This window comes from Hyperolius riggenbachi, chromosome 2 (genome assembly GCF_040937935.1).
Source record: "Hyperolius riggenbachi isolate aHypRig1 chromosome 2, aHypRig1.pri, whole genome shotgun sequence".
Taxonomy (NCBI): Eukaryota; Metazoa; Chordata; class Amphibia; order Anura; family Hyperoliidae; genus Hyperolius; species Hyperolius riggenbachi.
Genome location: NC_090647.1, coordinates 564,426,941 through 564,440,084, shown reverse-complemented (window position 1 = coordinate 564,440,084; position 13,144 = coordinate 564,426,941). Strand labels below are relative to the sequence as shown.

Sequence of the window (13,144 nt, the reverse complement as noted above, 5' to 3'; positions counted from 1 at the left end):
AACGGAAGAGTGGCAGATTTGAAAGATGGACGGGCGCCGCAGGACAGGGAAGGTATAAATGCACACAGTACATTCACAATTATACACTGCGGGAACAACGTCAGGGGGTTTGTTGCATTTGTCGCTCTTCCCAATATCGCTCGCTATTACTACTGCACACCCAACTGACTGTGACAGCCCAACATCTTTCAGCATGTCTGACCGATTAATGCCATTCATTTCAGGCTGACATTGGTCATGTCTTCGCTCGAGCACGCACTTGGTGGCACCGATTTTCAGCTGATTCCATTATAATAATTGAATTGGATGGTCAGTCCGCCACCAAATCGCCTGATGTATGGCCACCTTAACCCTCCCGGACTTTAATTTTTCTTGGAAGCCTTATTGGTTACTGGCTCTCCAGGCTGTCCAGAGATTGTTAACCTCCTCAGCGGTATGGACGAATATACAAGTCCATCACCGCCGGAGGTCGCCGCTCAGGCCCTGCTGGGCCGATTTTAATGAAATAAAAAGCAGCACACGCAGCCGGCACTTTGCCAGCCGCGTGTGCTGCCTGATCGCCGCCGCTCTGCAGGGATCCGCCACGAGCAGCGGCGAAAGAGGGTCCCCCCAGCCGCCCGAGCCCTGCGCAGCCGGAACAAAAGTTCCAGCCAGCGCTAAGGGCTGGATCGGAGGCGGCTGACGTCAGGACGTCCATGACGTCACTCCGCTCGTCGCTATGGCGACGATGTAAGCAAAACAAGGAAGGCTGCTCATTGCAGCCTTCCTTGTTTATTCTGGTCGCCGGAGGCGATCAGAATGACGCTTCCGGAGCGCCCTCTAGTGGGCTTTCATGCAGCCAACTTTCAGTTGGCTGCATGAAACAGTTTTTTTTTATTTAAAAAAAAAACCCTCCCGCAGCCTCCCTGGCGATCTTAATAGACCGCCAGGGAGGTTAAAGGGAACCTTAACTGAGAGTGATATGGATGTTTCCTGTTAAACAATACCAGTTGCCTGGCAGTCTTGCTGATCTCTTTGGCTGCAGTAGTGGCTGAATCACACCCTGAAACAAGCATGCAGCTAATCCAGTCTGACTTCAGTCAGAGCACCTGATCTGCATGCTTGTTCAGGGGCTGTGGCTAAAAGTATTAGAGACACAGGATCAGCAGGCGATTCAGGCAACTGGTATTATTTTAAAAGGAAAAATCCATATCCTTCTCAGTGTAGGTTCCCTTTAATGAATCACTGGATATTTGGCTTGATTTATAGCAAGGAGCTTCTACACATATATTATTATGCCAGATGGCTACTTCCAGTACTGGCTGACTGTGACCAGGTTGTGGATTGTGGTATTCACACATATGACATTACTTTAGGCCAAAGGCAGGTAGGATAAGTAGATAGGCAATGAGCTGTTGAGAGATGCTTTTTTAATTGCATGTTATTTCAGACATTCCAGGAAAGATGACGGACGCAGTTAACGAGGTCCCCGCGGTGTTGAAGCGCTTGGCCAAGTACGTGGTTCGCGGGTTCTACGGCCTGGAGCATGCCCTCACCTTGGACATCCTCATCCGGAACCCCTGCGTCAAGGAGGAGGACATGCTGGAGCTCCTGAAGTTTGACCGCAAGCAGCTGCGCTCCGTCATCAACACATTAAAGGGGGACAAGTTCATTAAATGCCGCATGCGGGTGGAGACCGCCTCCGATGGCAAGACCACCCGACACAACTACTACTTCATAAACTACAAACTGCTGGTCAATGTGGTGAAATACAAGCTGGACCACATGAGGCGGAGGATCGAGACTGACGAGCGGGACTCCACCAACAGAGCTTCATTCAAATGTCCCAACTGCTGCAGCACCTTCACCGACCTGGAGGCCAACCAGCTGTTTGACCCCATGACAGGTAATGTGACGTCCGGCTTATTCCATGTCAGAGTATCTGCTGCCCCTGAGCTCAACTGAAGGTCTTCCTTAAAGCGGATCCGAGATGAAAAACTAACTATAACAAGTAACTTGTCTATATATCTTATCTAAAGGTTAGTTAATTTACACAGCAAATCTAGCTGCAAAGAACTTTAATAGAATATGATTATTTCTTTCCTGTGATACAATGACAGCAGCCATGTTGTTTGTAAACACACAGAGGCAGGCTTATCTGTATCTTGAGAAAAAAAAAACCTAATCCTCCCTCCTCCCCTCTGCCTCTGAAATCTCTGGCTAGTAACACCTCCCCCTCCTCCTGCCCAGACTGAGCTCCCATGAGCCCTTGCTACTGTCTGAAAGAGCCTTGGCTCTTTGAAAACCTGTGGATGTGGCTTGTTTAGTCTATAGGGAATTATAGTATTAAAACAAAACCAAAAAAGTATTTGGCTTGAGGAATGCCCTATAAACAATAGAACAGGAACACAATTATGCAATGAGTAAAAGTTCATCTCGGATCCACTTTAAACGGAACCTAAAGCGAGGCTTCCATATTTATTTCCTTTTAAGCAATACCAGTTGTCTGGCTATCTTGCTGATCTTTTTGGCTGCAGTAGTGACTGAATCACACACCTGAAACAAGCATGCAGATATTCCAGTCACACTTCAGTCAGAGCGCTTGATCTGCATACTTGTTTAGGGTTTATTTACAGCCAGGCAATATGCATTGTTTAAAAGGAAATAAATATGGCAGCCTCTATATATCTTTCACTTTAGGTTCCCTTTAAAGTGGAGCTGAACTCTTGCACAGGACAGAAGGAAAAACATAGAGAAATGCACTCTAAATGTATTTAGAGAGTTTAGCCTGGCAATGTGCTTTATTTAGGAAATACCTATAGCAGCCTTCATATCCCTCTCACATCAGGTGTACTTTAACCTCCTTAGCGGTATTCCTGACACTTGTGTCGGGCATACCTCTCGCTGGCCCCAGGAGTCCCCCATGCTTAATTCATTTGATCTATTAGCTGCAAAACCTTTAGCTAGCACTAGGCTAGCTAGTATATGGGGCCGGCACCCCCCGATCGCCTGCGATCCCCCGATCCAGCCAGTTAATACATTACCCAGCCTGGCTCGGAGCAGCCTCCCCGCACAGCTCCGGTCTCTCTATGGGGAGGATCGGGTCTGCACATGACGTCGTGATGTCATGTTCGATCCTCCCCATAGTGAAGACCGGAGCTGTGTGGGCAGGCTGCGCCGATCGCTGGAGCCATATAAACGGGGGAGCAGCGGGGATCGGGGGGTGCCGGACACCTGTACTAGCTAGCCTAGTGCTAGCTAAAGGTTTTGCAGCCAATAGATCAAATTAATTAAGCACGGGGACACAAACTAGCAAAACCTCCTGAGCGGGAGTAACGCTCAGGAGGTTAAGTAAACCAACACTTATCTCTTACCATCAGCGAAGAGCCCCCTGTGTATCATTATGTGTCTGGAAGTTGAGTTGTACACTTCTCTTGTGTATGTTCCGGGTCACATGGTAAGTAGGACAGGATGAGCAGTGTTCTCCCCAGAATTTTTTTTCCAGCTGGGTGGCATGAAAAAGTAGCTGGGTGGGGTGCAACGGGAGAATGCAGGACCCGTGCAACTCTGCTTACAGCATAGGAGGAGGTGAGACAATGACAGCCGGGTACTAACCAAAATTAGCCAGTTGGAGCACCCGGCTAAAAGAGCTTGGGGAGAATACTGATGAGGATTGCTATCACAAAGCTTAAAGGACAACTATCAAAGTTAACTGATCCTATGTCTCTCTCTTTCTGCCTCGCAGTGTAAAGTAAATAGTTTACAGTCAGGGAGATCTCATTCTGAATGGGGAGGGGGGGGGAGGAGCATCCAAGTAAGGAAAGTACAGGGCCTTCTTTTCAGATCCTTCTCTGCATCTAAAAATCCCTCAGCTGTTCTCATATGATCTGTGAGAAAGCAGGCAGGGCAGGAACAAACAGAAAATCATTCCTCTGTGAATAGTGACAGAGAAGTGTAACCTAGCTACACGGTATAGCTCTAGCCCGATGCCGACACAAATTGTTACCAACAGCTTATAAACAAAGCATTGGTTTTTTTTTTCCACACAGGCTGTGGTGAGAGACCTTTGAAAAGCTTTCTAGTGTTGCTTGCTAAAAGCCAGAAGAACAGTTTCTTTGATAGTTCTTTAAATGTATACTGAAGCGAGAGAGATATGGAGGCTGTCATATGTATTTATTGTTAATACCAGTTGCCTGGCAGCCCTGCTGATCTGTTTGCTTGCAGAAGTGTCCGAATAACACCAGAAACAAGCATGCAGCTAACATTGTCAGATCTGACAATAATGTCAGAAACACCTGATCTGCTGCATGCTTGTTCAGGGTCTATGGCTATGGTATTAAAGGCAGAGGATCAGCAGGCTAACCAGGCAACTGGTATTAAAAGGAAATATGACAGCCTCCATATCCTTCTGACTTCAATTGTCCTTTACATAGTTACTTCCCCACGCAAGGCATAGCGGACGGGTTATACCATGCTTGTTACTGTGGTACGTGTGGCATTTGTGCACATTGGACAAAGCAGAACTGACTTATACAGTCCTTGGTGAATGATCCCTCTTTTCTACCCAATGAAGGCTACCTGTGCTGCATTGGATTGGCTGTGCTCTGTGTTGGAATAACGTGGCATGCTGTATCCTGGCTCTATGCAGCACTCTGTTTGGAGTTCCTTGAGTCCCTACTATCCAAAATCATTTGGATAGTAGGGAGGCCAGACACTTCCTACATCCGCGTCTGTACTACAGGCTGCAATCTTCTCTGAGAGATTTAGTCTGTGCCCTGCCTCCTTCCAGTATAAACAGCAGCATGATGCAATCCAGGCAGCTGCCACACCTACCAGGACTTCCTCAACCCACGTGCTTCTGAATGCTTTAAAGTGGACCTGAACTCTTGCACAGGACAGAAGGAAAATGGAGATAAATTATCTCTGTATGTATTTAGAGAGTTTAGCCTGTCTAATACCCCTTATCGGTGTCTAATCACAAGTTGTAATTTGATCTCACCCCTGTGTCACATGACTGCCAATGGCAGAAATGGCAGATAAGCTCATTTGAAAGCACAGGATGTTAATAGGTCTGCTTTCATGAATCAGGAAGTAGACATACTGCAGATTTATTGCAGGATTTGTATCTGCTGTAACAAATAAATGTTTTTCTGTAAAGGTTATTATGCTGTTGCGTATCTTTTAGAGCTGAGAGGAAGTTCTGAGTTCAGGTCCCCTTTAAAGGGAAGGTCCAGGGAAAATAAAAATTAACTTCTTTTTTAGGCAGCTGCCTTGTACCCTCGCCGCAGCTCCGTTGGCTCCCGGTCCCCTTCGGTGCAGATGCCGCCCTCGCCAGGTCGGCACCTTCCTGTGGTCCAACGTGCGGCTCACAGAGTCGCGCTGACGTCATCCGGGCTGTACTGCGCAGACGCAGAACTAGGAGGGGACCCCCGGGCCATTGACGTGGAGCAGAGCTGCGGCAAGGGTACAGGACGGCTGCCAGGGGCCGGAGGAAGCCACGGATACGTAGATGTTTTTTATTTTGTTTTTTACTAGGTGGGTGTAAGGCTGTGGTCCTGAAATGGTTAAAGTGGATCCGAGATGAACTTTTACTCATTGCATAATTGTGTTCCTTTCCTATTGTTTATAGGGCATTCCTCAAGCCAAATACTTTTTTGTTTTAATACTCTAATTCCCTATAAACTAAACAAGCCTTGCCCACAGGTTTTCAAAGAGCCTTGGCAGTAGCAAGGGCTTATGGTAGCTCAGTCTGGGCAGAAGGAGGAGGAGGTGTTACTAGCCAGAGATTTCAGAGGCAGAGGGGAGAAGGGAGGAGGAGGGGGGATTGGTTTTTTTTTTTTTTTTTTTTTTTTTTGCTCAAGATACAGATAAGCCTGCCTGTGTGTAATGTTTACAAACAACATGGCTGCTGTCATTGTATCACAGGAAGAAATAATCATATTCTATTAAAGCTGTTTGCAGCTAGATTTGCTGTGTAAACTATCTAAACTTTAGGTAACATATATAGACAAGTTACTTGTTATAGTTAGTTTTTCATCTCAGATCCACTTTAAGATGAGAACAAGCGGTAAAGCCCTTCATTAGAGCAGTCTGAGGTCTAACCAAACCTCAATGAATTCTATGAACAGGGAAGGGCAATGAGATGCAAATAATTGTAAGTTGATGCAGGATTGCAGCAAATGTTTTATGTAAATGTATGCAGCTTGAAAATGGATCAATCATATTATTTATTTATTTATTTTTTACCTGCGAAAGCTTCATTTCTCACAACACTGGTAACTAGAGATGTCCATGAAATGCTTATAATTGCGGCTTGCATGCAGATTGTATGCAGCTGGGGACTGGGCCATACAAATGCTGCAGAGAAGCACAGCTGGGGCGGCAGTCTGGTGGCAGAAGTCAGGACAGGTGTACGTTATGTAACATCATGTCACATACGGTGTCGGTACGTTGAGCCGCCAGCAGAGGGCGCTCCCCTCCATGATCTCGCTGCCTTTCAGCCGTATGCAGAGATGCACAGCTGGGGCGGCAGTCTGGTGGCAGAAGTCAGGACAGGTGTACGTTATGTAACATCATGTCACATACGGTGTCGGTACGCTGAGCCGCCAGCAGAGGGCGCTCCCCTCCATGATCTCGCTGCCTTTCAGCCGTATGCAGAGAAGCACAGCTGGGGCGGCAGTCTGGTGGCAGAAGTCAGGACAGGTGTACGTTATGTAACATCATGTCACATACGGTGTCGGTACGCTGAGCCGCCAGCAGAGGGCGCTCCCCTCCATGATCTCGCTGCCTTTCAGCCGTATGCAGAGAAGCACAGCTGGGGCGGCAGTCTGGTGGCAGAAGTCAGGACAGGTGTACGTTATGTAACATCATGTCACATACGGTGTCGGTACGTTGAGCCGCCAGCAGAGGGCGCTCCCCTCCATGATCTCGCTGCCTTTCAGCTGTATGCAGAGAAGCACAGCTGGGGCGGCAGTCTGGTGGCAGAAGTCAGGACAGGTGTACGTTATGTAACATCATGTCACATACGGTGTCGGTACGCTGAGCCGCCAGCAGAGGGCGCTCCCCTCCATGATCTCGCTGCCTTTCAGCCGTATGCAGAGAAGCACAGCTGGGGCGGCAGTCTGGTGGCAGAAGTCAGGACAGGTGTACGTTATGTAACATCATGTCACATACGGTGTCGGTACGCTGAGCCGCCAGCAGAGGGCGCTCCCCTCCATGATCTCGCTGCCTTTCAGCCGTATGCAGAGAAGCACAGCTGGGGCGGCAGTCTGGTGGCAGAAGTCAGGACAGGTGTACGTTATGTAACATCATGTCACATACGGTGTCGGTACGTTGAGCCGCCAGCAGAGGGCGCTCCCCTCCATGATCTCGCTGCCTTTCAGCCGTATGCAGAGATGCACAGCTGGGGCAGCAGTCTGGTGGCAGAAGTCAGGACAGGTGTACGTTATGTAACATCATGTCACATACGGTGTCGGTACGCTGAGCCGCCAGCAGAGGGCGCTCCCCTCCATGATCTCGCTGCCTTTCAGCTGTATGCAGAGAAGCACAGCTGGGGCGGCAGTCTGGTGGCAGAAGTCAGGACAGGTGTACGTTATGTAACATCATGTCACATACGGTGTTGGTACGTTGAGCCGCCAGCAGAGGGCGCTCCCCTCCATGATCTCGCTGCCTTTCAGCTGTATGCAGAGAAGCACAGCTGGGGCGGCAGTCTGGTGGCAGAAGTCAGGACAGGTGTACGTTATGTAACATCATGTCACATACGGTGTCGGTACGCTGAGCCGCCAGCAGAGGGCGCTCCCCTCCATGATCTCGCTGCCTTTCAGCCGTATGCAGAGAAGCACAGCTGGGGCGGCAGTCTGGTGGCAGAAGTCAGGACAGGTGTACGTTATGTAACATCATGTCACATACGGTGTCGGTACGCTGAGCCGCCAGCAGAGGGCGCTCCCCTCCATGATCTCGCTGCCTTTCAGCCGTATGCAGAGAAGCACAGCTGGGGCGGCAGTCTGGTGGCAGAAGTCAGGACAGGTGTACGTTATGTAACATCATGTCACATACGGTGTCGGTACGTTGAGCCGCCAGCAGAGGGCGCTCCCCTCCATGATCTCGCTGCCTTTCAGCCGTATGCAGAGATGCACAGCTGGGGCAGCAGTCTGGTGGCAGAAGTCAGGACAGGTGTACGTTATGTAACATCATGTCACATACGGTGTCGGTACGCTGAGCCGCCAGCAGAGGGCGCTCCCCTCCATGATCTCGCTGCCTTTCAGCTGTATGCAGAGAAGCACAGCTGGGGCGGCAGTCTGGTGGCAGAAGTCAGGACAGGTGTACGTTATGTAACATCATGTCACATACGGTGTTGGTACGTTGAGCCGCCAGCAGAGGGCGCTCCCCTCCATGATCTCGCTGCCTTTCAGCCGTATGCAGTGAATTAAATGACGTCTGTCCTCTCCGGGGATCTGCTGTCCGTCAGCCTCGTTAGAAGGTTGCTTCCCTCCGACGATCAGTCTTAAGCCCCATCTACACGATACAATTCCACGTGCGATCGATTGAATTCGATTTGATTGATTAAATCCGACATGTCCCATCGGGACTCGATCGATAGTGTGGTTGATTTTGCATTGATAACCAAAATTGAATCGAATTCGATCCAAGTGAAATTGATCGATCGCACGTGGAATTGTATCGTGTAGATGGGGCTATATAGAGGCCTAGAGAAGGTCTAGAAGCCGATACCGATCTCACGCTTTTTCCGATGACTGTAAGATCCTAAGAGGTTCTTGCCAGGTATTGCCCTTATTCTAAATGAACCATTGTTTCCTGAAAGGACTGAGATTTAGAGGTCTGGTTTAATATTTATTTAGAGTATAATTCTGAAGAACAGTGAACAGTTTGCTCAGTGAGTCAGGTCAAAATGCATCGTTATCTAGCAAATGTGCAGACTGACTGTCTCAGCTTAGAGTTGTGAATTATAAACAACGGCCTGTTGTTCCTAAACATGTATTTCTGTGTATTTAGAGTACAGGTCATAAGATGCTCCTAATATGGACCGAGGTTTTGCGCTTGCGCAGAACCGTCTGTCAATCACAGAGTTATATAAGCCAATTGCAAGTGTTTAATAGGGGTGAGACCTGGAACCCGCCCATATCCACCCTTCGGGGGCGTGTGGTTAGTTAACACTTGTGGATCTGGAGGTTTTTCCATATATAAGGTTGATCCCTAAATGTCTGTGGGAGCGCTCTCATATTAATCTCAGCTTTGCTCAATATCCGTATTGTTACATGCTGATGTTTGCTTTGCTTCGTGTGTTTTGGGCTAACGTAATGCTATTTTCAAGATAAGTTTCGTAACCAAGATTGCCCCGAGTATCCCTGTTGGATACAATAAAAACTCTTAACTGCTCTGGCGTTCCAATTCTGTGGAAATCTGCTAACGGATTATACTTTCCGAAGGTGATAAGGACAAGCGCTGATGCTGAAAGGTAGTCACACACAGAGACTAAATATTAGATTCTTACAATGACCAGCGTTTTTTTTTGTTTTGTTTTTGGTTTGCGCGGTCGTTTCCGGCTGTACGTTGGTACATGCACACGATCACTTGAACATCTCTTAGCGTTGCACAACGATAACCACTGTCATGGCGCATTGGATCTTTAAGATCCCTGATGACTTCCACGCAAAGTACCGCTATCGCTTGAGGCCTCGTTCACACTATTCGTGTAACGTCACGTATACCTGCTGGCTGGACGATGGATCGGGGGAGGCGCCGCTGGATCCACCTCCCTGCATCGCGAGGTGAGTATGTAGCATGAAACCTCCACGACTACTAATGCCACGTGCGGGCTGCCAGCTGCATACCTGAGGGCGGCTGATTGGCCCGGCGTGTCCGGGTCACCTCTACAGATGCAGCAGGTCCTTGTATAAATAGTATGATTGGGGCTCAGTGAATGCAGTGATGATGCATGGGGGAGTTTAACCACTTAAGTACCCGCAGTCTCTGCCCTTTTAAGGACCGCTGGCATAGAAACGGCGGAATCCTGATGAATCGCTGCACATACCCGCTGCAACCGCCATCACCGCCGCCCGTCAGGAACCTGGGCCACCCACTCTGCCGTCTCTATGACCGCAGAGTCCTGTGAGCCGGTCAGGAGCCGCTTTCATTGCCTCCTGACCCTGTCTTTCAATGTTGGCCAATGGGAGCAGCTTACGTTGAAAGACAGGGCCAGGAGCCAATGAAATCAGCTCCTGACCCGCTCACATGACCTGCTGTCATAGAGACGGGTAGAGCAAGTAAGCCACGGCGGGGATTCAGCAGCGAGATCGGCGGAAGCGTCGTAAAAGGCAGATGCAGCAGCAGTTAATTGAACTCTACGCCCAAATGAATATGAGAAACGGGGGGAGCAGGCATGCATGGTGAGCTGTCCTGATGCTCATCGCTCCCCCCGTTCTCCATTCTGACCCCTCCGCTGCCTTTAATTGTCCTCCGGCACTCTCTTCCAGTCGGGAATCAGTGCGCCTGTACTTGTCTGGTTGCACGCGTTCTAAAGTACGCAACTGCGGTCGGGAGTGCTCTGCGCAAGGCGTCATCGTGACATCATGAGCAGAGCGCTCCCGGCCGACCGTAAGAGGAGTCCGGAGGGCAAATACAGGCTGCGGAGGGGCTGAAAGGAGAACAGGGGGAGCGGGGAGCATCAGGACAGCTCACAATACATGTCTGCTCCCCCTGTTTCTTATATTCATTTGGGCTCTGGTATCCTTTAACCACTTGCCGACTAGGGCTTTTCTGAATGATCTGTGCTGCGTGGGCTCTACAGCCCGCAGCACCGATCAGGATTGAGCCTTGCCGATCAGACTTACCCCCTTTTTTCCCCACTAGGGGGATGTCACTGCTGGGGGGGTCTGATCGCCGCCGGCTCTCTGCGATTTGCGGGGGGGGGGCTCATCAAAGCCCCCCTCCGCAGCGCTTTCGGCGCTCCGTCCCTCTCCCTCACTCTCCCTTTCCATCTGAGCTGCACAGGACGGATATCCGTCCTGCGCATTGTAGGATAGGCTTCAGCCTATCAAATGACGGCGATCCCCGGCCAATCAGAGGCCGGGGATCGCCGATCTGCCTTACGTCGCTGCTGCGCAGCAGCGCCGTATGATGTAAACAGCGGGGATTTTTTCCCCGCGTGTTTACATTTTGCCGGCGAGCCGCGATCGGCAGCTCTCCGGCTGTTCACGGAGACAGCCTCCGTGAACAGACATGAAAAATCCATGGAAACTTGCAGACGACCAGTTTATGCCAATCGGCGTTAGCTGGTCGTCAAGAGGTTAAAATTCAACATTTGTTTTAGGGTCATTTAAAGGACAACTGTAACGAGAGGGATAAGGACGCTGCCATATTTATTTCCTTTTAAACAATACCAGTTGCCTGGCAGCCCTGCTGATCCTTTGCCTCTAATGCTTTAGCCATAGACCCTGAACAAGCATGCAGCAGATCAGGGGTTTCTGACATTATTGTCAGATCTGACAAGATTAGCTGCATGCTTGTTTCTGGTGTGATTCAGACACTACTGCAGCCATATAGATCAGCAGGGCTGCCAGGCAACTGGTATTGTTTAAAAGGAAATAAATATGACAGCCTCCATATACCTCTCACTTCAGGTGTTAAGAATAAACATTTAAAAATATAGGTAAAAATATCTGGTACTTATCCGTTAGCCGGGCGCATCCTCTAGGTGGCGATAATTACTATTCCCCTTCCAGGCTGCCATGGATAGTAGGGAAAGATGTACGGTAACTCTGCTGGAGTTCTATCGCCACCTAGAGGATGCACCCGGCTAACAGAAAAGAACCAAATATCCAGTGGCGTAGCTAAGGAGCTGTGGGCCCTGGTGCAAGTTTTACATTGGGGCCCCCCAAGCGCTCTATACATAACAATTCATACGACGCACCAAAACCTGCCAATGGCAACTACAGTGTCAGAGGTGCAGTAAGGGGATGGGGAACAGCTTGTTAGTGATTACCACTATTCAAAGCATCTATAGAAGTGATTATTACCAGCACAGGACCAATAGAGAGCTAATATTACAGTTGAGGGAGGGCCCTTCGGGGCCCCTCTGGCCCAAGGGCCCCGATGCGGTCGCTACCTCTGCAACCCCTATTGCTACGCCCCTGCAAATATCTCTACCCAGAAGTCCGGTATTTGAGGGCTTAGATAGCGGCATGTGATACAGGTCCGGAAGGGTACAAATGTGATTTGACTGTCTGATGTGTTCTGGTGTCTACGAAAGAACGAGCCACAAGCAGTGCAGTGAAGTATTCTGCCGCTTGCTTTATACCCGGGTGCTGCCAGCTGCCTTCCGCTATCCCGCCCCTTAGGACAGAATAGGGCGCAAGGCCGGGCCCAGCATGCCTGACTGTCTGGCTGCCAACAGAAGGCAGACAGGAATGATCAGAAAGTGTCCTTTCAGGCAGCATTAGTATAAGGGCTGGACCGATTTCTGGAGTGATTTTTAATTGAAAGCAAGCGACTGGTACTGGTGTGTGCCATTGTTAAAAGCTATAGTGCCCTTGTGTAACATTGTCTAACTTAATGTCTCCCCATCTATTGTACAGCGCTGCATAATATGGTAGCCCTTATTAATAAAGTATAATTATAATCATAGCCTGGTGACACGTAATGTTAGCCCATTGTGAATTAAGTTTCATAATAATAGCCTGGCATTGGGTGACACGAGCACTCTGTGGCCGCCGGAGTCACTTGTGTTTAATAATCACTTCTGTGTTGTGAGCCGCGATCTGTAATGTATGACATAATCACTTGTGTGCTGTGAGCCGCGATCTGCCCGTCTTGCCGGAGTGACCTTGAGATCCTGCTGAAGGTCGGCTGTATGCGCTGCAGGCTGACTCACGTCGGAGGACACATGTCTGCAGGCCTGTCAGCCCCCTGCCCTGGCTCTGACTCCAGCCTCGCTGCACGCGACATCCGCTGTGACAAGCCCATTATTATCAGGCCTCCGAGCGCCTGGCTATTACACCTATGCTATACAGTATGATACTGACACTACCTCTTTATGACGGTCACGTCTCACGGAGGGAGAGCACTGTCACTGCACTGCCACCCACTGTCACTGCAAAGTCACACACGGACACTGTATTATCACTATATATATATATATATATATATA

General features: G+C 49.4%; 1 protein-coding gene across 1 annotated transcript in view; it reads left to right on the top strand.

The window, feature by feature from the left end:
* Positions 1-13,144, top strand: part of GTF2E1 (general transcription factor IIE subunit 1) — a 39,817-nt gene that overhangs the window by 1,403 nt on the left and 25,270 nt on the right. Inside the window, exon 2 of the mRNA XM_068270959.1 lies at positions 1,430-1,885. Coding sequence (XP_068127060.1) covers positions 1,444-1,885 — 442 coding nt within the window. The 5' untranslated portion in view covers positions 1,430-1,443. The remainder of the gene's footprint in view (positions 1-1,429; positions 1,886-13,144) is intronic.